The sequence below is a fragment of the Petromyzon marinus genome, chromosome 79 (genome assembly GCF_048934315.1).
Source record: "Petromyzon marinus isolate PM22_M1 ecotype Great Lakes invasive population chromosome 79, UKy_Petmar_22M1.pri1.0, whole genome shotgun sequence".
Taxonomy (NCBI): Eukaryota; Metazoa; Chordata; class Hyperoartia; order Petromyzontiformes; family Petromyzontidae; genus Petromyzon; species Petromyzon marinus.
Window position 1 is genome coordinate 3,071,991 of NC_133745.1, and position 21,388 is coordinate 3,093,378.

A 21,388-nucleotide genomic window follows, 5' to 3' on the forward strand; every position below is an offset into this window, starting at 1 on the left:
CTTTCTTCGCACTTTCTGTTCATAGGTGGCGTTGTAGCCACTTCGAAAGGGTTTAGCCACCAATCAATCGTCCACGTACAAGTAAGCACTGCCACCACCCCTCAGCAAGTGCTCTGCTCATGAAGGTCAAGCATGAGTCTTGCAGAGGAGACCCACCCCCGTCACTGGCCACTGTCCCTGCGACATTAAATATTTGCAGAACCATGACCAATCTGAGCTTCCATATTGCACAATTTAATTTTCAAATTGGGACATTCAACGCGCAAGGTCATCTTGTCTTTGTCACAGGATCTTTAACGTCTCCCGAAATAGTAGAAATGCGGTTTATGGCTAATGTAAACACGGGGTTAACCAAGGTGGGTCCCTTCACTGGTACGTCTGCAAAACGCCCTGCAATCTTTCTGCCGTGAGGGCGTGGTGCATGCCTTTGGCGGGTGGTGTCTGTTTACCAGGATGGTTCTTCAATGCCGCTTCCTTGGAAGTGGAGACCTGCAGCTTGGAGTGCAGGTGAGCACTCTCCCACCGCCACCTCCAGCCACTGCCACTGGACCCCTCTCCCTGCTGCTCCAGGTCTTCACTGGTGAGTGCTGCCCTCTCCCACACCATGCACATCGGAGCAAACAAATTGCACTTTAGGGAACACGGGTTGTGATGTCGCTCTACCCAGGGAAGACTTGGGTCCGTATTTTCCGTATTAGCTCTGGCTCGAGCTTATTTTATCCAGTGCTGAGATGGAGCTCAACCCTGATTTAATGTCCACCGATTGCAGGCTGCATGAGATTTTTGGATCCATCTGCAGTATTAATCGGCAAACCACTGCAACAAACGGATGACATGCTAGGCTGTGCTGCCAGAGTATTGTGAACCTGCCAATATGGTTCATAGTTAGCCACAATTGAACTAGAACGACTTGCACATTCTCCATGGTACGACGTGCAACTTCAAATGCTATTTTCTGCTGAGGTTTTGAATCTAGCAGCTACCAGCTGAAACCATTTTGTTAGTGTGCAGCCGACATTGAAAGGGATGACGATTCCCTTAATTGCCATGGCGCTACCAAATGCGTCTTTTGCACAACCCATCAACCAAAACGGTCTCCTTGAGGGAACTTTGAAGGAAAATTGGACTGCTTTCTTGGCCTCATTTGTCCAGGTCACCTTTGCTTGTACGAATGCTTTTCAATAGCTTAATTAGTTACCAATTGGCTAAAAATGGGACTTGGCGCTTGGCCAACTGTTGCCACCCGATTCCCACCACCTCCGTGTGAAACCACGTGCCCGTTTAAAACATCTACAGGCATTGAGAGATGATGTTGTATACACAGCATGTAGCCAACCATGCTAATCGGAGGTGAGGGTGACAGAATTTATTCTGAAAATACAAATGAAATGTTAACCACTTTCTATACCAGGAAAATGTTGCGATAATGTGTGCCCGAGTAACAATTCAAAGTTATGCACACGTTTTAGAGGGCTTTGTGCTTTTGCCTTGTCCATGTGCTGTAAACAAGACCTTTTACACCACTAATCCACATGCCTTGTGAACCGTCTCCGCACGCTGCCAGACAACTCCTACACCACGCCGTACCAGCCCTGGCAGTACCCGCTGGTGACGCTTCTGGGCACGCCGCTCTACGTGCAGGCGTCACTGCTGCACCGCTCTGACCCCACGCTGGCACTCTTCCTGAAGGACTGCTGGGCCACGCCCACGGCAGATGACGCCGACCCCACGCAGTGGAAGCTTGTGGCGGATGGGTAAGGCTGGGGGTGGGGTAGTGCTCTCTAAACCCTCTCACTGCCACAGCAGGGCATGCAGAGGCAAACTCGTTCAAGGCATTGGTTAGTTGTTTTTCCCCCACGTAAGCAGAGTTTTGCTAATTACGTCCCTTTTTCAATGACAACGGTTCGTGTAATGGTGACCAAGTACTGGTGTCGTTTTAAAAAAAGATTACAGTGCCATCCCCAAATGTCGATGGCCACAATGCTCCTTGGGTTGATGTTCTGGATGTTAACACAGCCACCATCTGCCTCCCAAAGATGGTGGTTTGTACAAGGCCGACCACATGCAGTGATGGTTGCATCGGACATGGTGCACTGATATTGGCATTTGGGCTGCCTTGCTGGTAGTGAGCACGTCCTGACTTTAAAGCTGGTCTTCATCCTCGCGTGCAGATTTTAAATAAAGATGCGTGCATTCAATCCGATGCATGACACTCACTTGGACTTGATGGTTTAACGGCCCTGTTTCCTGTGCAGCTGCCCCGTGCAGTCTCCTTGTTGCAGTGTGTCCTTCCCTGGTGTCGCCGACCTGCCGCTGCCTTCTCACTACAAGCGCCTGGCGCTCCAGGCCTTCGCCTTCATGAACTCTGACCGCAGCACCACCCGTGACCTCGTGAGTGCCCGATTCTTTCCATCCATTTGAAACCAGGTCCCCATGGAGGGATGAAGTTAGGGGCGGAGCCAGGATTTCAGGCCGGGGTGACATTCAACATTATAGTTTCAAGAATGATCAGTCGGCTGAACTAGACGCCATCGGTTGGTGACACACTCTGACAATGCAATTGCACGGAGTACGCCAGACCGAATGTCGTACACTTATACGCAGAATGTCACCCCTGGCTCCGCCCCCGGATGAAGTGTACTTTTAATTTCGTTTTTTTTAAAGCTTTTCATAACTGCAGGGATTCATTCTATGTTCTTTCAGTAAATTCGCGTACAAGGGAAATAATAAAAATAAAACAAATTATCACGACGTTTCGATTGCAACACAAGCAATCGAGGTGTGAAAACAACAGCAAGAAAATTTGGTTAAAACTGACGCTTTTTTCAAAATTCTTACTGATTTCACACCTAATTGCTTGTGTTGCAATCGAAACGTAACTTTATTTTACTTTTATTATTTCCCTTCTACGTGCCTTTACTGAACAAACCCAGAATATGCCGTGTACTTTGTACAATTAGACAGCCAGAGGGACTACCTAAAACATGGGAACCTTTTATTACTGGAGCGATGCATTCTGTCTGCCACAGGTTTATCTACACTGCGCTATCGTGGTGTGCGACAGCTCCAGCCCCAACTTTGTCACCGAGTGCAATCGTCAGTGTGGGCGGACCAGGCGCTACAGTGAGTACCACCGCGACCTCTATTAAATATCTTGTGCTTATTTACCCAGCAAAGACTCGCAGAGTAACGATTTGTCAAGAGGACAAAGGGGTTTTCATGTTGGGGATAATGTTGCTATGTTATCGTTCCTATTTAGATCACATTAGCTGTGACTTTGCAGACTAGTTTTTGACAAGCCGTGGCGTGCCAAAAATGACCTACCCGTTTGAGTTTCTGAGGAACTTGACTTGAACCATTTGGCGTCCTTTTGTATGGACCAGTGGTCATCAACCAATTTCTGTTCTTGTTCCAGAGCGCAACACCGTCTCTGACGCTTCCAGCGTGGTAGGAAAGCACGTGGTGTCGCTGCAGGGCCCCGTGCTCTTTGAAGAAGCTCCTGTTAACGATGCTGTTCTGCTGTTGCTGGAGGCTCCCTCCTCATCGTGGGCCTCGGCTGGGACTCTGTCCTTTCTCCTCGTCATTGCCACAGCCGTCGTTGCGCTCCTGTCTGCTGCCATTGCCGTCAGGAGGCGCAGGAGTCGGGCTGTGGCGCTCGACGGGAGTGGCTATTGATGACGACTAATTGTGATTTGCTGGAACTTGCATGTCTTGCTGACCATTGTGGTCAAATAAAATGCTTAAATTCGCTACTGCTGTTCTGACCTTTCACAAGGATTGTATGTGTGCAGAATTAGTGCAGCATTTGGCCAAGTCCCTCAATAGCGGCAACTTGTACCAAGGTTTAGGCCATTGCCTTCTTCAAACATCAGCACCTTGCCATGCTTAATGAATCTGAATCCAGATGTATTTTATTGCTTGATGACTCTTTCTCCCCTAAAACATGCAAATATGGACATTATGTTCCAGGGGTATTTCCATCGCACACCTAACGAACTATATCAAAGGTACATGAAGAATGTGGGGCAAGGGGTAAAGGTATACTGTTAGCTTTAACTAGCTTTAAGCAAAGGTTAGGTTGTGGCATTACAAAGCATCTGTCCACATTGTCAAAAGTGCTTTTCCCCTGGAAAAGACGACCACCCCACCCCGCTATGGAGGCTTGACTAGACATTCTTTGTGGCCTTGTGCAAGAGCGGCTTGGTGCATCGGACACCTATATGCTGATGCAGTGGCGACGTGTCGTCTCTAGCTGCATTAGGGTGATTGCTGGAGAAACTCTGCTTCAAATCGGTTCCTCAATGGTTAACGCTTTGAGCATGGCCACCACAAATGCTGATAGCCAGGAGTCTCATGTCTACAACTGCCTGAACTGTGTTAAACCATCTGCCTGAAACTCGGCTGTTATGAAGGCCGCTGCATCAAACACAGCCTGGAAATCATTTGCCCATCTCCCTGGACATGGCCTCCCTTCCTGAAAAGTAAACCTGAACAGCGTTTCTCCTAAATGCCCTCGCACTGTATGAAGGACGGACAACCTGAAAATACCATTTCTCCTGGACTTGCTCAATCCTGCATAACTGACATGATGACGAATGAACCAGTACTCTATTTTTATCGGTGATTTCCTTCTAAGTCCTACCTGTAAATAATAGAAAATACACGAACCACGACTTCATAACCTATAGTCTGAAATATCATGGTACAAAATAACGTTGTCCTGAACTGATAACATTTGTAAAATAAATGCCTAATGGCACCCATATGCACTCCCTCTTTGCCTACTGAACGTGATTGGTCTTCCTTTTTGACGCTTTAAACTGAAACTATTGGGTTTACACAGCCAACAAACTAAAACCCCCGAATGAACACTCGCTATTTGTTTGTTTCCTTGGTCCAATATTAACTAAACGCATCAAACTACAATGTACGCTGATCTTGATGAGAACTGAGCCACATGACGCATCTGCACATGCGTGGTTGCCTCGAGCAATGCAAACGGTTGCTTGGTGTTGACGGGAGGTTCCGTGGCGCTAAAGACTCGGTGGCCATTTTGTTTACAAAAAATGTCAAAAAAAACCTCCCAAACAAAGAGTGGCAGGCATTGTGGCGTGAAAAACAAATAGAGGAGCTGCGGCTCTCAACAGCAACCAAACAATGAAGTTCGGCAGCACGGGCTGAGTGTAAACTGCAGAGCAGCCTGCATCAAGACAAGCCGGAGACTGCACCGTTAATGTGGCAAGAGCACAGGATTACGACAATCCTGGACAGGATGCATGGAGACAAGCCAGACTGCACAATTGCTTCTGTAGCACGGGCTAAGAAAACACTTTCCAACATGGACTGAACCCTGATGTACCTGCGCTGGTTATTCACTGCCTCACCAACACTTACTTTACCTGGAATGGTACCTTCTACAAACAAAATGAGGGTACCCCTATGGGTCCCCCCTTATCACCAGTGATAGCCAATGTTTTCATGGGGAATTTTGAATCGGACGCCATCCAGACATCCACCCTTCGTCCTTCCCTGTGGAAAAGATGTGGATGATACTTTCGTCATTTGGCCACATGGCCTCCCAGCATTAAACCATTTCCTAGACCACATCAATTCCAGACACCCATCCATCAAATTCACCATGGAAGTGGAGAAAGATGGCAAGTTGCCATTCTTGGATGTTCTTTTTGAGAGGAGGCCTGATGGCTCTTTGAGACATTCTGTTTACAGGAAGGTCACCCACACATTCCTACTTGAAACCTGATTCCCACCACCACCCGGCTCAAAATAATTATCTCATCAAAACACTATACCATAGGACTCATTGCATATCTGACCAACACCACCTGGCCAGTGAATTAAAACATGTACATCTGACCATCAAGATGAACGGATACTCAGACCATACTATCCGCCAAGCTGTTTCACCCACCATACAAAAACAACCACCTAGCAAAAAGTGTTTCGTTGGCTTATTAGCGTTGAGGCTTCTTTAGGGAGGCAGGGAAGGTGTTGCTTGTAGCAACCCGCCAGGATGGTGTGCTTGATGGTAGTTGCGATGATGTTTCTGAATTTTTCAGAGTTATGTGCGGATGTGTAGATATGGTTGATATTTTGAGCGATTAATGCTTCTGATTTCTGATGTAATAAATGGCCAGTTGGTTTTTTTAAAGTTGTAATACAAGCGGTTTTAAATAGTTTGTAAATGCTTGGTGGCGTTGAGGATCAACACAATAGGTAGGTGGTCGAATCCAAGGGCTGTAAAGACTTGCCAGTCGATTGATAAAAGAAGGTTTCCTAACGCAATTGAGATATCTGGTGAGGATGAAGGGCCAGATGACGGAATTATGGTTTGGTTCTTTTCATTGAGTACCCCATAGAGGGAGCCGTTCAAGATATCGGCAATGAGGTCGCCACGTGTATCTGAATGGGGAGAATGCCAAAGTTTGTTGTGGGCTTTGAAATCTCCAATAACAATTGAGTCGTTGTTTGGTAAAAATCGATTTATATTGAACTGATAGTTGCGAGGGCAAGAACTGGTCAGTGGAATGTTGACATTGATTATAGTGAATGGGTTTAGATGGGATTTGATACGGACGCTTGAGACTTCCGTGGTGATATCAGGAGGAGGCATTGGGATTTTAATTTCTTCAAATTGAATGCAGTTATGGATGAGGAACGCTAGACCGCCACCAGCTGTTGGTCAGTCTCGACCGAGGAAAGTGAAATTTTGAAAGTTGGGTGGGGGAGAAGTGGATTTTAATTTTGTTTCTTGGATGGCGGTTCATATGAATGGAATTTTGTTGTTGGAAGGTGCTGAGTTCAAGAGATTTGTTGTTGATGCCGTTAATGTTTAGTTAATGGATTTTTAGGTCGTTTAAGTTGTGGACGTTTTGTTGTGGTTGAGGTGGTGGTGCTAGTGTGGTTGTGCAAGGTGAAGTTGTTGAAGTTGATGATGTACAACATTTGCAGAACCAGCCGGAATTTGAACTGGTGATGCGGGCTAAATTAGTGCAGCGTTTGTGGTACCAAGCTTTACAACCGTTGCATTGGATAGAATTTGCATTGAAGTTTTTTGCATTAGCCGCCACAAGGGAAAACGGGCCTGGATTCAATTCTACATCCCGAGCAGCCAGCTCCAGTATTCTGGGAGGCCTGGGCTGGCTGGTGACAAAACAGGAAAGTGCGAGGGTTGATGTTTCCATTTGCAAGTGCTTTACTAGTCCCTTTGGTTCTATTCGGTAAAGTCACGTAGGTAAAAAAATAAAACAACAAAAAATCACGACATTTTGGCCACTTGGCCGAAACGTCGTGATTTTCGGCCACTTAGCCAAAACGTCGTGATTTTTGTTGTTTTATTTTTTACCTACGTGACTTTACCGAATAGAACCAAAGAGTATGGATCATTGCAGTCACGAAAGCTTCAAATCTAGAATTGCTTTCCGAGTACTTGTTCTCTCCACTTCGAACAAGCAGCAACACTGGAAAGACTGCATGTGCTTGGAGTGTTCTTTGCCACTTGTCATTAACGGGGGGGGGGGGGGGGGGGTGGGGGGGTGGGGGGTGATCCTTTCAGTTGCCCAATGTAGTCTTTCGTGCTATGATGTGAAAGTCTGGAGCAGGGAATGTTGAGGTCTCGTTACCGTGCCACGTTTAGACCCCCAAAGGGTCTCCTACAGACGAGATGTTTGTGCCACATAGATCATTAAAAAAAATCTTGTGGACTAATGGTGAAGTTTTGCAGAATCTAGGCAGAGCCAGAAGGCCTTTGGATATGTGTCTTCCGTGACCAGGGCACCTTGGAAAGCCTGGTGAGTCCTCCATGAATAATTATTTTCCTCATTCGTCAAGTATGCTCGTGTGTGACTTTAAACTGAATGAGTCTTTAAGTGAGAGCTATTGGAACAACTCTTCCGGCTCGTCAGATCTGTCCATATCTCTGCGGTATAATCTCATAGGGCACAAACCTGTCCCACAGTTTATTGGACCCAAACCTAATGACAGAAACCCCTCCTCCCTTGAGATAATAAGTCTCGGAATGTCTGTAATTAACCCTTTAGTACTTAAAACCAGTCAATGATTGGATAAACTAAAGCCCCCAGATTCTTATCTATGGATTCCTTTATGGCTTCTCTAATCTGAAGGTCTCTGAAATTGAGAGTGGGGATATTATAGCGTCCGCAAGCTTTTAAAAGACATCACCCTCCCGTTTGCATGCAAGAGGTCGTTAACCCTTTCCATCCCACAGGGAAGGGTGAGCCCGATTTCACGTAGTTATTTAAAATATATTTTTTTGGGGCAAATTTTGTATGGCATGTTTTTTGGTGCGTGGATTTTTTTGTGTTTAAAAATAATACTATGAAATTGACATCAATAAACATGCAAGCAGACAAAAACAAATATCCGACTGTCAACAGTTACTCTATTTACTGTATCATACTACTGCAATCTCGAAGACTGAATAGGGTGATATACATACTATGCATTTGTTTCAATCGCATTTGGCGATCGCTGGACTGATGCAACTTTTTAGACTGGTTCTCCAGTGAATACACGCACTTTTCTCCGGATCGCACTCCATGTATATTTCCTGTTTGTATTGCTTGAGTTATTAGTCATGAAACATTTATATGTGCAATGATTTTAATTGTTTAAGTTTTATGTATGTCGTGTATAAAGTACTGTATGATAATATTTGACACTTAAATCAATCGTAGCTACTTTTTTTGTCACGCAAATGGTGCCGATCGCCAGACTTTGGAGATGTTTTCTGGTGATTTCCCAATTGCATGCTGGTTTCGCCAGATAGGCCCAGGACCGCCAGATAATCACGCGCCAGATCATCGATGATCAAGTGCAGTCCATCATATGACTTTAGCCCCCAATTTCAGTGACCTGTTTCCCCATAGCGTCGATCCTCTGTGTAGGGGAGTTTGGAGGAGGGTTTATGCCATCTTTACAGCTCGCGAATGATGAGACCGTCCACAGTGGCTGTATTCCTCGTGGTCTATTATGTGTAGCCAGAGTGAACCCCTGCAGAGGAGCACGCTTAACCAATTATTTCTCCAAACTCTCGGCATTCCCATGCTTTGGGAAATTACATTTGGGAATGCAGTGGTTTCCATGCAGAGCTCCAAACCCAGCCACCAGAGGTATATGCCTGGCAATGGCTAACCTTGGTGGTGAGCAACCTTTTTGAATACAGCCTGTTGCACCCGTTTACGAAATAGTAGGCAAGGAAAATGCCCCCCATGACCTACACGGTACGTGGAAGCCGTAGTTTAATGGATTCAGTCACTCGCTCCCTTTCTCTTCACGTCTCCTGTGGTTGTGTGCCAAGTGCTGCTCCAGTCCTTGTTCTGGGAGTTGCTGCACTGGTGATGGCTGTTGTAGTAAGTGCCACGGTATTTTTTTTAAGAGGCGTTGCTCGACTCCTTCAAGGGAATTGGAAACGAACTTCTGATCTGCACAGTTTGCATTGCTAAACTTATAATAAAACTCTGTTGCATTACCTCTGCTCTTATTCTGTCACTTTTTGCCTGTTGCGTTTTCGTTGTGTAACCGGTCCTGGCCGTCCCCTAGATCTACTTGGCTTCAAGTGCTGTGTAAACATCGTTTCAGTTTCAGTTTATTTATTTGGCGTAGCCCTGTGAGCCATTCGGCTCTTGAATCGGGTGCAACCACAACAAACAAAAAAACACGAACAAGAATACATCTTAAAGTGACTATGTGACTGTGCAAACAGAAAATTCATGAAAAAAACAGCAACATATTCCTGAAAAAGCACCGTACACCAACGCTGTGTGCAAAAATCCCAGTGGGAAGCAAGTCAAACAACAACAACAACAACCACAAGAAAACTTAGATTAAGGCCATCAGTCTAACTCCATACTACAACAAAACAAACATGTCCAAACCAAAAAACGTTTTCGAAATCACCAAAAAATAAAGCAATAATTGCAATGTAACAGTGATCATAGGGACTGTGACCGAAATTTTTACAATAAACTACATACGTAACATTTAACACCAAACCCTAGAGCCATAGCTGGCTGCATGAGTTACTCCACAACAAATGAAGCATCAGTCGGAGTACCAATTTTTTCAATGCACCTCTAAGATCAGCACGCTAAATCAAAATACAGATAATACTTTGCAGCGTCATCCGTAGCGAAACATTTTATTTATTTTACGCCAATGAATCGCAGTGGTATCTAGGGGTGTACACCTCCTCTAGAGCAGCTTTGAGAGAAGATCTCATTTGTAGCGATTCAAGTTGCAGTTTATTGGTAATAGCATTCCAGACCCTGGGGGCATCAATAGCAAAGGCCCTTCCTCCAGTTTTTGTACGGCAATAAGGAATGTAGAGCTGGTAAATGAGTGAAGACCTGAGGTCAAATTAGTTATTTGAAACAGAGAGGAGATCCAGTAGGTGGTTTGCGGATTTTTTTGTAAGTACATCGTGAACAAAAAAGATCTGGTGCATAAGCCATCGAACATTAAGAGATGTAAAGATTGACCCAATGTAGAGATCACAGTGGTGAGTCCTATATGGGCAGTTCAATGTAAATCTTAAGGCTTCTTCAGTACAGTACTTGGGGCTCATTTATACACGATGTCACAGTAGTCAAGTAGAGGCAGTATGGTAGCTTTTATAAATTCCAAACGAAACATAGGGGGGAAGCAGTGCTTGTGTCGATACAGAAATCCTATTTTTATTTTTTATCTTTTTACCAATATAATCAATGTGATCGTCAAAATTCAGTTTGGAATCCAGGATGACCCCAAGATACTTATAGATCTTGACTTGCCCTATTTGATTATTATTTAAGGAATGTAATTGGGGAAAAATAACTTCCTGCTTTAGTCCTGGTGAGAAGCATAGCACCTTGGTTTTGGAGGTATTCAGGACTAGTTTAAGAGCAACTAGCTGATGTTGTAGTTTGTTGAAATCACCCTGTAGCATAGCAATGACGTCATCTGGAGAGCGGCCAGCAGTAATCAGTATCGTGTCATCTGCAAAAAGATTTACCCTGGAATGATCCAGGTCAGTGCCCAAGTCATTGACATAAAGAGAGAACAAAAGGGGGCCGAGGATGGAACCCTGTGGAACCCCTTTTGTTATCTTAACACTGTTTGACCTCCAACCATCTGTGAATACAGTTTGGGTGCGAGAAAAGAATTAATTTTGTAACCATTTTACTGCGTTTTCGGAAAAACCGAGGCAATTCAGTATACTAAGCAGGGTGTTGTGGTCTACTGTATCAAAAGCTTTGGACAGGTCAAGAAAAAGACAGGCACTTTACTACTTATTATCAAGGCTACTGAAAATGTGATTCAGAGAGTATAATGCAGCAGATGTGGTGCTGTATTATTTTCAGAACTCAGATTGTAATAGATGAAGTATATTGTTGGTGAACAGGAAACTGCTAATTTGGTAGTTCAATAATTTTTCAAAAATTTCATCAATGGGGACAAAATTGAGATAGGTCGGTAGTTATTTGGATCATCTTTAGGGCCCCCTTTGTGAAATGGACGGACATAGGAATGTTTCCATTCTAGAGGAACTGATGCTTCTTTGATGGGCAGGTTGAGAATATGGGCTATAGTTTTGTATATTAGGTGATCAACAGTTAGTAGAGCAAAGACGGGAATACTATCTGCTCCAGTAGAGGACCACCCTTTGAGATAGGACAGTTGTTTCAGAACATTACTTTCTTGGATTGGCTGGAAACTAAATTCGTTTAATGTTTGGACAGGGGTGTCGGAATTTGCATGAGCAAGGGTGACTCCCAATGCATTATCAAAAAGATTACCAGCTTCAGAAAAATGAAGGTTAAAATTGGCAAATATTTTTTTGGGATCTGAAAAATATTTCCCCATTTTGGTTAAGCTCAACGGGCAGATTGTCTGTTTTAGATGCCTATTCGATACATTTGATTGTTTTCCAGAAAATCCTGGCATTTCGATGTTATTCCAGGAGAGTGGAGGAAAAGTAGGCATTTTTTGCATGCCGTATTTTTCTGACGCATCTATTCCTTAAAATCCTGCATTCTAGCCAGTCATTGACCAAATTACTTTTCTGAGCACATGCCCAAGCCTTGTCCCTAGTTTTCATTAGCTTTGTAATCAAAGGATCAAACCATAGTGGGCGGTTACCTTTGTCGAGTGGAGAGGCCATTGTCCGATAGGGGCGGGGCTAAGCAAGTATATGAGGAGGAGCGAGGCCTGCTGACGGGGCACTTGTTCAGGGACTAATCGATGGCCAAGGTGGACGACATTGGGGCCGGCTGTTCGAGAACAACTAAATCGAACCGTCGGGACTGACTTATAGAAACAATTTAATGGAAATCATTGGGACTGACTGTTCATGAAACAATTTGTTGGAAACCACCGGGGCTGAAGATAGTCATAATAATTAAGAGTGTGGCGGTTATTACACTCGGCACTAAATACGTTTCAATAGAAATATAGGTTCTACTTAAAAAAATGGATGTCTGCAAAGAGCTTCTTTACACTTGTGGCAGTGGTGGGATTCAGTCTAGGGTATCCAAAAAGAAGACCCGGAGGTGAGCTCCCTTAGAGGAAGCGGTGTCATCCCTAAGTGCCCCGGGTCCCCGACAACTGGAATCCATCAGGAACCGGAACCCACTCATAGCTAAATTCCCGAAAGAGGTGGAGGCCCCGCCACGGACCAGTGAAGCAGTATCGCCAAGACAAAAATAATGGCAGAACATAGTAAAGAGACTGGACCGCCATTCCTCCACCATTGATTGGTTTCTGACGGCGATCGTCGAGGAGAGTGAGGGGAAAGAGTAGATACTGTGCAACTTGAGCAGCTGCCGATCCCCGCAGTTCTAGGAGCCGAGGTCGACAAGCCAGAACAGCAAATTCAGGTGGAGTACCGAGTCGACATCGTTGGCCTGGAGACGGAGCTGTCGATTCTCCTTGGCACACGTCAAGTGGAGCTCGTAGAGACAGAGCCGCCATCTGCACCCGCCATGTGGCGAGCTGGAGCTCCGAGGATGCAGCCACTGTCTTCCATCGGACGCAGTGGACAGAGACACCAGAGCAACAGCCGCTGCCGCCACTTGATACACAGTCAGCTAGAGCACCGGGGATGCAGCTACCGCTCCCGCTCGCACCACATCAGGCGGGAATCGACCGATCTTTCTGGCCGCTTCTACAAGCTGCATCACCTCGCCTATGCAGGAGCTACGTCCAACAGCAATCCCGGATGAAGATGTGTCGCCCGAGATACCACCTCGGACCTTCACTGAACCAAGTTGAGGCCTGGCGGAGCACACATGAAAGCTGGGTTCCATGAAGGAATTTTTTTGGTGACCATGTGTTGGTGTTAAATAAATGTGTTGCCTCCAAGAGGACGTCTGCGACTCAGTTGAACTCACTACACATATATGTGCAGAATGCAGCTGTAAGAGTACTTTCTCATACCCGTATGCGTCATTATATTACACCCATCTTACGATCCCGCCACTGACTACCTATTCAGTCCAGAATACATTTTAAGATTGCACTTACTGTTTTTAAATAATCTTAATGTGCTGGCCCCTGACAATCTTTCACATCGCATTTTAGTTTATTCCCCACGTCGGGTTCTCCACTCTGCTTCACTATGTTTGCTGTCCACCCCACAACTTAAACAAGTCAATTGCTGGACGAGCATTCAAAAAACAAGAATATGAATCCCTGCAGTCACGAAAGCTTTAAATCAAAAGTCCTATTTGTCGTGGCATATGCTGGAATATAAGAATTTACATGATCCAAATGGCTTGTAACATTTTGGCCTCTCGACCACCCCTCCAATGAAAGTTATCCAAAATCGGGGGATTGTGGCCTGGGGTATGGAGACTGATTGGATTTATTTAATTAAATTTATCTGCAAAAAAAACATTTGCGTAATTTTTTTTCTATCGTTATTTATGAATTCGTTTGTTCACCTGGTACATGTGTAGTGAGTTCTCGGAGACGACTTGTAGAGGCAACGCGTTTATTCAATAAACGCTTAACAGCAACAGTCTCAGCCTTCATTAAGGCAACAGCCCTTTTTATTTATTACCTGGGGAGGTACAGCCTCCGGACTAGCGCATATTAAAATCGGGCTACCGCTCTCAGGTCCTCCGGCTATGAGTCACCTAGGTGAGGCTATTCTGACACGACCCAGCCAAGGTATGGGTCCCGACCACTGGCCCACTCGGACACGGCCCTTCCAAGGACGTCGGTACATAGACAGCGGGGCTAAGGGTCCCAGGGTCCTGGCTAGCTGGTCTTCTGGCTTCTGTCTTGGAATGGGCCAGGACCCGTTGAGAGGTCCGGCTTTATTACACCTCCCAGGTGTGTCCGTCTCTCGCCACGCTGCCGGTGCAAGGTACTGCCCCTGATGGGCCCTTTATGCCACTGCAGGTAAGTGCCCACAGCCCATTTACAGCACGACACATGAACCCAAACAGAGGCACTTTCTTCTCAGCCAGGTGGAAACTGAAATATTCAACGCACCTCTGCAGAGTCCTCGGGCATCAAATGCCAGTGTCATGCACAAAGTCGCCATACATTTAACATCGCGAGGTATCGCTATAACGTCACTGCCAGCAGGAGCGTTGGGAGGCAATGCTCCTTCCGTTCGCAGTGTATGCAAGCATAATGTATGGTAAGTCCTCGATTTATTGAGATGCTTGGCTGAGCGGCACAATACAATACGTGTGATGATCGTGTATGTCGGGGAATACCCTCATGTTCTTTGTATGCTGTCTTTGTTTAAATTTGCAAACGTATTTTTTCACTGCATCATAACGAGTGCTAAATGACCAAAAAGTTATGCTTCCGCTTCAATCGCCAAGAAGTGTAGGAAGGTGATCACTTTGCAAACCAAATTAGAACTTGTATGCCGCTTTTGCAGAGGTAGATATTGACTGCCCTTTATCAGTGGATAACCGATTAAAATCAGGCACCTCATTATGCAGTTTACTGGTGATCCAGGCAAGAGGCATGACATTTGTTTGAGGACTTCAAGGCTCGTGAATCAGGCTATCATTGCAGATTGCAAAGCCGAGTGTAGAGCATGCCTTCAGTCATTTTTTCTTCATTTAACGATTGGTTTAATTGTCAAACTGATATAGAACGCTATACAAGCAGTATACATTTTTTTTCTAATTGGCATGATAATATAAACGTGTTCAAACTTTGCTTAAGAATTACATCGTTAATGCATTTAAATTCCTTGGTCTGTGGATTGATGAGAAGGTACATTTTAAGCCGCATTGAACGCATTGATCTTAAGTGAAGGCAGTATCTGGGTATTTGATATAATCACAAGTTGGCAATAAAACGTACAGCGATGCATAATTGATTTAAGGCAGTGATACTCCCCATCTTTGACTATGCCAATAAATTATATCAATGCAACGCAGTGAGGACCTTGCAGTCTTGTTGTTACATTTTATTGCCTCCATTTCATCTCAGATGCCAGGTACTTCACTCCACCAAAGCACCTTAAAGAGCACAATAAATAAAATCTCAACAGATCGAAGACAAAGTAAACATCTTGTTTACACACAAGATTTAACACGATAAAAAAATGTGTTCTAAATTATCATGAGTCAAAAAATACATTCTGTACTCCTCCAGCTTGATTAAGTTCAAGTACTACTTTTAAATTGCGATACTTTTCCTCACTGCACGTGGTATTTTAAGCAGCCTGATTGCCCGCTGTTAAAGACCATTGATAGCATTTTACGTTTGAAAACATGTTGTTTAATTATTTTTATTCATATATATGTAGTTTGTCTCTTAACTATGATTCCAAAATATATTATTGTTACGTTTAATGTTACATCAGAAACACTCAATCTGGGGTCTCAACTTGCTTGGGTCAAACGATGGGCCTACATTTTGCCCATTCCTGGTCAGTTATCTCAAACACATAAGCAAACAAAAGCTTATTACTTTTTCTGCAGTTCTAACAAGACTACAGGAATAATAGAGATGGGTTTTCTGGCAGTGTGGCACGGCCGCGTGGTAGTCACAAATTTAATTTCAAAAGGCAGGCACCTCAATCCACCCTCGTCACGTGCTGCTGGTACCGCAGTGCACTCGAGGAGTGCGACGCTGGGCTGGCTGCAGCATGGCGGGAGCTGCGGCCTGACGCCAAATGGAAGCCCGACCTCGCCTGAAAACACAAGCGAGGCGCCATCTTCCAGGAGCCGGTTTCAAACATCTTTATTTTATACTAGTAGGAAGTACCCCTTCTTTGCCTTGGGAAAATAGAAATATATTTGAAAACTTGTCCTCTCTCAAAAAAACATAACATATGCATGCAAACACTAAGCTAATATAAAAGTGTTCAGTTTGTCTGGACATTTGTCCATCAACAAAACTATGAGAGCCTTCCACAAGGCCTGAATAAAAAAGTTATAGAAAGTGGGGGTAAAAACTTTTTTTTCAACAGGTTTCCAAAAACTGTCGACCCCCCTCCAAAAAGTTTACCTCCCAGCCACTCAATTTTATTTAATGTTGTAGGCATATATACCTACACACCGTACATGCAATATGATCAGCAGTGTTTACCGACTCTATAGTAGTATCTACTGACTCTCGAATCGTATTTCCTGACTCTACAGTAGTATCTGTTGACTATAGTAGTATCTAATGAATATAGTGGTATCTACTGATTCCACAGTAGTATCTAATTACTCTACAGTCGTTTCTACTGCCTATGCGTTGGTGGTTGTCTCAAACACCAGGGTGAAGTTATGCACCTAGTGCAGTAATCATGATGAGCGTAGGTGTATGACCACTTGCTTGCTTGCCTGCCTGCTTGCTGTGTTGCTTGCATGCTCGCTTGCTTGCTGTGTTTTTCTACAAGTGCTGTCAAATGCTGCCAATGGATAGCCATCATCGTGAAACAGGAAACCGAGTGCATACGTTTTCCTTGGCAGTACAGAGCCTTTCCATCACCAAGACTCCTACTGTGCCTCCCCATTGGCAGCTCATGGAAACTGGTGTCCCACAACACCAGGCCAAACCAGTAGGGGATCTTGGAGCTGCAGTGGTCCCCAGAGGCATCTACAACTTGTGAACCACTGCCCCACTGCCTTATGGGTAAGCTTTGGCTAGTGTAAAAAAACTCTGACTCCAAATCTGTGGTTGGGACCTGCAACGGCGGTATTTAGCAAATTAATCTCCGATTGTCCCCTATAGCTCTGGCCAGATGAAGGTCGTCGTGAGTTCCTCATGCCACCTGAATCGGTTTGGCTTGACTGAAGATGGTGGGCGTAGGGACTGCGCACCCCTCCCCTCGCCTTAATCAACTTCTAGTGCAGGCTTCTTGACAGCAAATAGCGGAAGGTGCAGGTCAAGGATGTGACTGGAATATCTTTCCAAACTTTGCACAGATACGGGGAGGGCCAGCATGTCTCCTTGGCAGCTTCCATCGTTTCTGAACAGCCCCGCACTGCTCATCCCTGATGGGGAAGGTCCTAAAAAAGGTGATCTAAATTTATCTGTTCCACTCACTCCGGGTTGTTAGCCGCTACCACCAGGGCATCCCATTCAGTGTCTGAAACTCAAGTTAATCCAATACTTGTTTACCCCTTAAAGATGCTTCATGGAACGTCAGCACCCACCTGGACTCTGACGTAAAAAAAACGAGAGACCGCACAGAAGGACAGCCCTCGTGGCCCATGAACTCAGAAAATACAACATGAACATTGTAGCGCTTAATGAAACCCTCTTACATGGAGAAGACTCTCTCACAGAGGCTTGTGAGGGCTACTCCTTCTTCTGGAACGGTGATCCAGAAGATGCTCGCCACCTCCAAGGTGTGGGTTTTGCTGTGCAAACCTCAATCATCCAATGCGTCGCTGAATTCACTGTTGGTATTAGTGAGCGGCTGGGGAGAGGGCGCATTCCATTGGCCGGGGGGCGTTCTGCCACACTCATCAGTGCGTATGGGCCTACACTGGACGCAGACAATGATGCCAAGGAGGCTTTCAATAAAGCTCTCGTCACTGCCTTTAAAAACACACTGCGTACCGACAAGCTACTCCTCATTGGAGACTTTAATGCCAGGGTGTGCTCGGAACACCAGGCCTATGACCGTGTACTAGGTCGACATGGGCTGGGTAAGTAGAACAGCAGCGGGCTGCGGCTACTCTCCCCATGGTCCGAACAACAGCCTGTTCCAATTGAAGCACAAACACAATAACTCATGGCAACACTCCTGCTATAAACACTGACACCTGCTAGATGACATCATCAACCGTCAATGCGACAACAAGGGGGTGCTAGTAACCCGAGCCATGCGTGGAGTGGAATATTGGACTGATCACCGTATGATCAGAGCCAAGTTCCGCGTTGAGATCTGTCCAAGACATCCAAGGAAGGCCCCAAATAATAGACTGAACTTGCAATGCTCTCAAACATCCAGTTGTCACGAAAAAAAAAACTCCCCCCAAACGCCCTCGACTCAAACAACACATGGACTGAGTTGAATTCATTCATCCTAGAGGTTGCCTCCGAATCAGACCGGGAACATCAAAAGCATCACATAGACTGATTTGAGGAGAATGCTGCCAACATCCACACACCACTACAGACCAAATGCCAAGCCCACAAAGCTGTCCTTTCCGACCGAGACTCTGCCACTCTCCAATCCTCCCTCTCTAAGGTCAACGCAGAGTGCCAGTGTGCTCTCCATGCCATGGAGGACACCTGGTCCGTCCAAACAGCAGATGAGATCCAAAGCCGCCTCGCAGATGGAAACAACACCCAAGGGTTTTATGATGCCGTCAAAGCCCTCTATGGCCACCAAAACAAGTAATTACACCGGTCAGGTCTGCCGATGGCAACGCACTTTTCAAGGACCACCAAAAGTTCTTGGACAGATGGGCAGAGGATTTTTATAATCACCTCAACAACATAAACCCCACAGACCCACTCATCTTCGAGTCACTGCCTGATATCCCGCCCATTCATGAAATTGACACTCCACCGCGATTTTATAAGGTCGGCCAGGCAGTCAAAGGCCTGGAAAACAATGAAAGTGCTGGACCAAACGGCCTCCAAGCTGAGATGCCGAAGCACGAGGGATACCTTCTCCATCACTGCTTGCAACTTCTCATCAAGTTCATCTGGCTGTCTAAAACCATCCCACAGGAATGGAAGGACGTGAATATTGTAGTTATCTACAAGAAGAAGTTGACAAAGAGGCTTGCGGTAACAGCAGAGGTATCTCACTTATTTCCGTCGACGGGAAGGTCCTTGCCAGGATAATGCACTACTGGCTTTCAGAGCAGATATCCGAAAACATCTTCCCAGAATCCCAGTGGGGCTTCAGGAAAGGCAGATCTTTGTGCCACAACAACTGCAGGAAAAATGCCGGGATCAAGACAAAGAACCTCTTAAAACCTTTCATCGACCTCACCAAAGCATCCGAGACCATAAACAGCGAGATACCCTGGCAGCAGCTAATCAAACTTGGGGTGCTTCGCAAGTGCCAAAGCATTCTAAAACAGTTCAATGAACGAATGCCTGCCAGAGTGGTGCTTAATGGACTTCAATCAGAGCCCTTCAACGTGGAGGTCGGGGTCAGGCAAGGCTGTGTTCTGGCTCCGGTAATATTCAACATGCTCCTTGCTGCCATCACAAACCTTGCACACAACTCCCTCAACTCAATCGACAGAATCCAGCTACAGTACTATCTGGATGGAAATCTCTTCAACCTAAAACGCCTCCAAGCCCAAACAGAAACCAGACGCCAACAGTTATTTGAACTGCAATATGCAGATGACTGTGCACCCATGGTTCATACCCCAGAATCCATGCAACACGACCTCAACCGTGTCTCCTCCGACCACTCTGTCGACCTCCAAATCAATACTTAGAAGACAGAAATAATTGCTCAACTCTCATACACATGCACCTCACTGCCTATCTTCAATATCGGTGGTGTTCACCTCAAATTGGTTACCCCATTTCACCTATCTCGGTTCTGTCCTCTCCCCTACGTGCACCAAGTCTTCCTGCATTGAGGTAAGCATGGCTACATGACATCTCCACTTGCTTGACCATGTGATCCGCATGCCTGATCACCTGCTCCCCCGTCGCATTCTCTAACGACAACTCACCTCAGCCAAACGCTCAACTAAAGGACAGAATAAGTGCTTCGAGGACAACAGCAAGGACCTGCTGAAGCGCTGTAACATCAATCCCTCCAGCCTGGAACCTCTGGCGCTGGACAGGTTCACCTGGTGGTCCACCTGTGCCAAAGGGGTTCAGCACATGGAAGATGCCATGTCACTGTGGAGATGCGAGAGATGCACCCAGAGACACTCCCAGACACCAACGCACAACTGGGATAAGGCCATCCGAGATCCAACACACGTGTCCGATCTGCAGCATAGTGTGCGGTTGTCGCATCGGCATCCACAGCCACATGACGTGGCACAAACGCCGAAAGTGCAACCCACCCACAAGAGGAGCAATCGTCGTCTTTTTCGATGGACAGCCAAGAGAGAGGTCTAGTAACTATAGTAGTTTCTACCGACGATAGCAGTAACTACACATTTCAACGGGGGGAGTGGGGGTGGGAAGAGGACATCAGTGGGGGCGACAGGCGATGCACACAGCACCAAAAAGCCTTCCAACGAGCTAAAGTGTTTTCTTAGCCTGTGCTGCAGAAGATTTTGTGCAGTCTGGCTTGTCTCCATGCACGCCGTCCAGGATTATCCTCAGCGCGTGCTCTTGCAACATTAATGGTGCAGTCTCTGGCTTGTCTTGATGCAGGCTGCTCTGCTGTTTACAAAGCGCGTGCTGTCGAAATGCCTTCATTGTTTGGTTGCTGTTGAGCGCGGCAACTCCTCCTCGTTTTGCACGTCACAATGCTTCCACTCGTTTGTCGAGGTTTTTTTCTTGGCATTTTTTGTTAACAAAATGACCACCGAGTCTTTAGCGCCAGAACCTCCCGTCAACACTAAACAACCGTTTGCATTGCTCGAGGAAACCACGCATGTGCTGATGCGTCGTGGCTCAGTTATCATCAAGATCAGCGTACATTGTATTTTGAATTACTTTGTTTATATCCTTGGTCCAATACAAACTAACAGCGAGTGTTCATTCGGGGGCTTAATTTGTTGGCTTAGTGTACCTTATTGCAATGTAAACCCAGTTTCATTTTAAAGCGTTACAAGGCAGACAAAATGACGTTCACAGGCAGAGGAGTGCGTATATGTGTGCCAGGCATTAATATTACAAATATTATCAGTTCAGGATAAAGTAATTGAATACCATGATATTTCAAGCTATAGGGCAAGTATTTTGATTTAAAGCTTTCTTGACTGCAGTAATTAATATTCTTGGTTCTTTCGGTAAAGTC

General features: G+C 45.6%; 1 protein-coding gene across 1 annotated transcript; it reads left to right on the forward strand.

Moving 5' to 3' along the window:
• Positions 1-16: 16 nt before the first annotated feature.
• LOC142907423 (zona pellucida sperm-binding protein 2-like) lies at positions 17-3,703 on the forward strand. The gene is made up of 6 exons (XM_076056916.1): positions 17-81; positions 453-580; positions 1,565-1,754; positions 2,256-2,391; positions 3,030-3,123; positions 3,416-3,703. The coding sequence occupies exons 2-6, from the start codon at positions 454-456 to the stop codon at positions 3,673-3,675; spliced, it is 807 nt and encodes a 268-aa protein (XP_075913031.1). The 5' UTR covers positions 17-81; position 453; the 3' UTR covers positions 3,676-3,703.
• Positions 3,704-21,388: the final 17,685 nt, after the last annotated feature.

Excerpts from the sequence above, each read along its gene's own strand:
- LOC142907423 (XM_076056916.1), top strand. The coding sequence starts at position 454 with ATGGTTCTTCAATGCCGCTTCCTTGGAAGTGGAGACCTGCAGCTTGGA. Across the intron at positions 1,755-2,255 it reads TGGAAGCTTGTGGCGGATGG|CTGCCCCGTGCAGTCTCCTT; the intron begins GTAAGGCTGGGG and ends TTTCCTGTGCAG. Across the intron at positions 2,392-3,029 it reads GCAGCACCACCCGTGACCTC|GTTTATCTACACTGCGCTAT; the intron begins GTGAGTGCCCGA and ends TGTCTGCCACAG.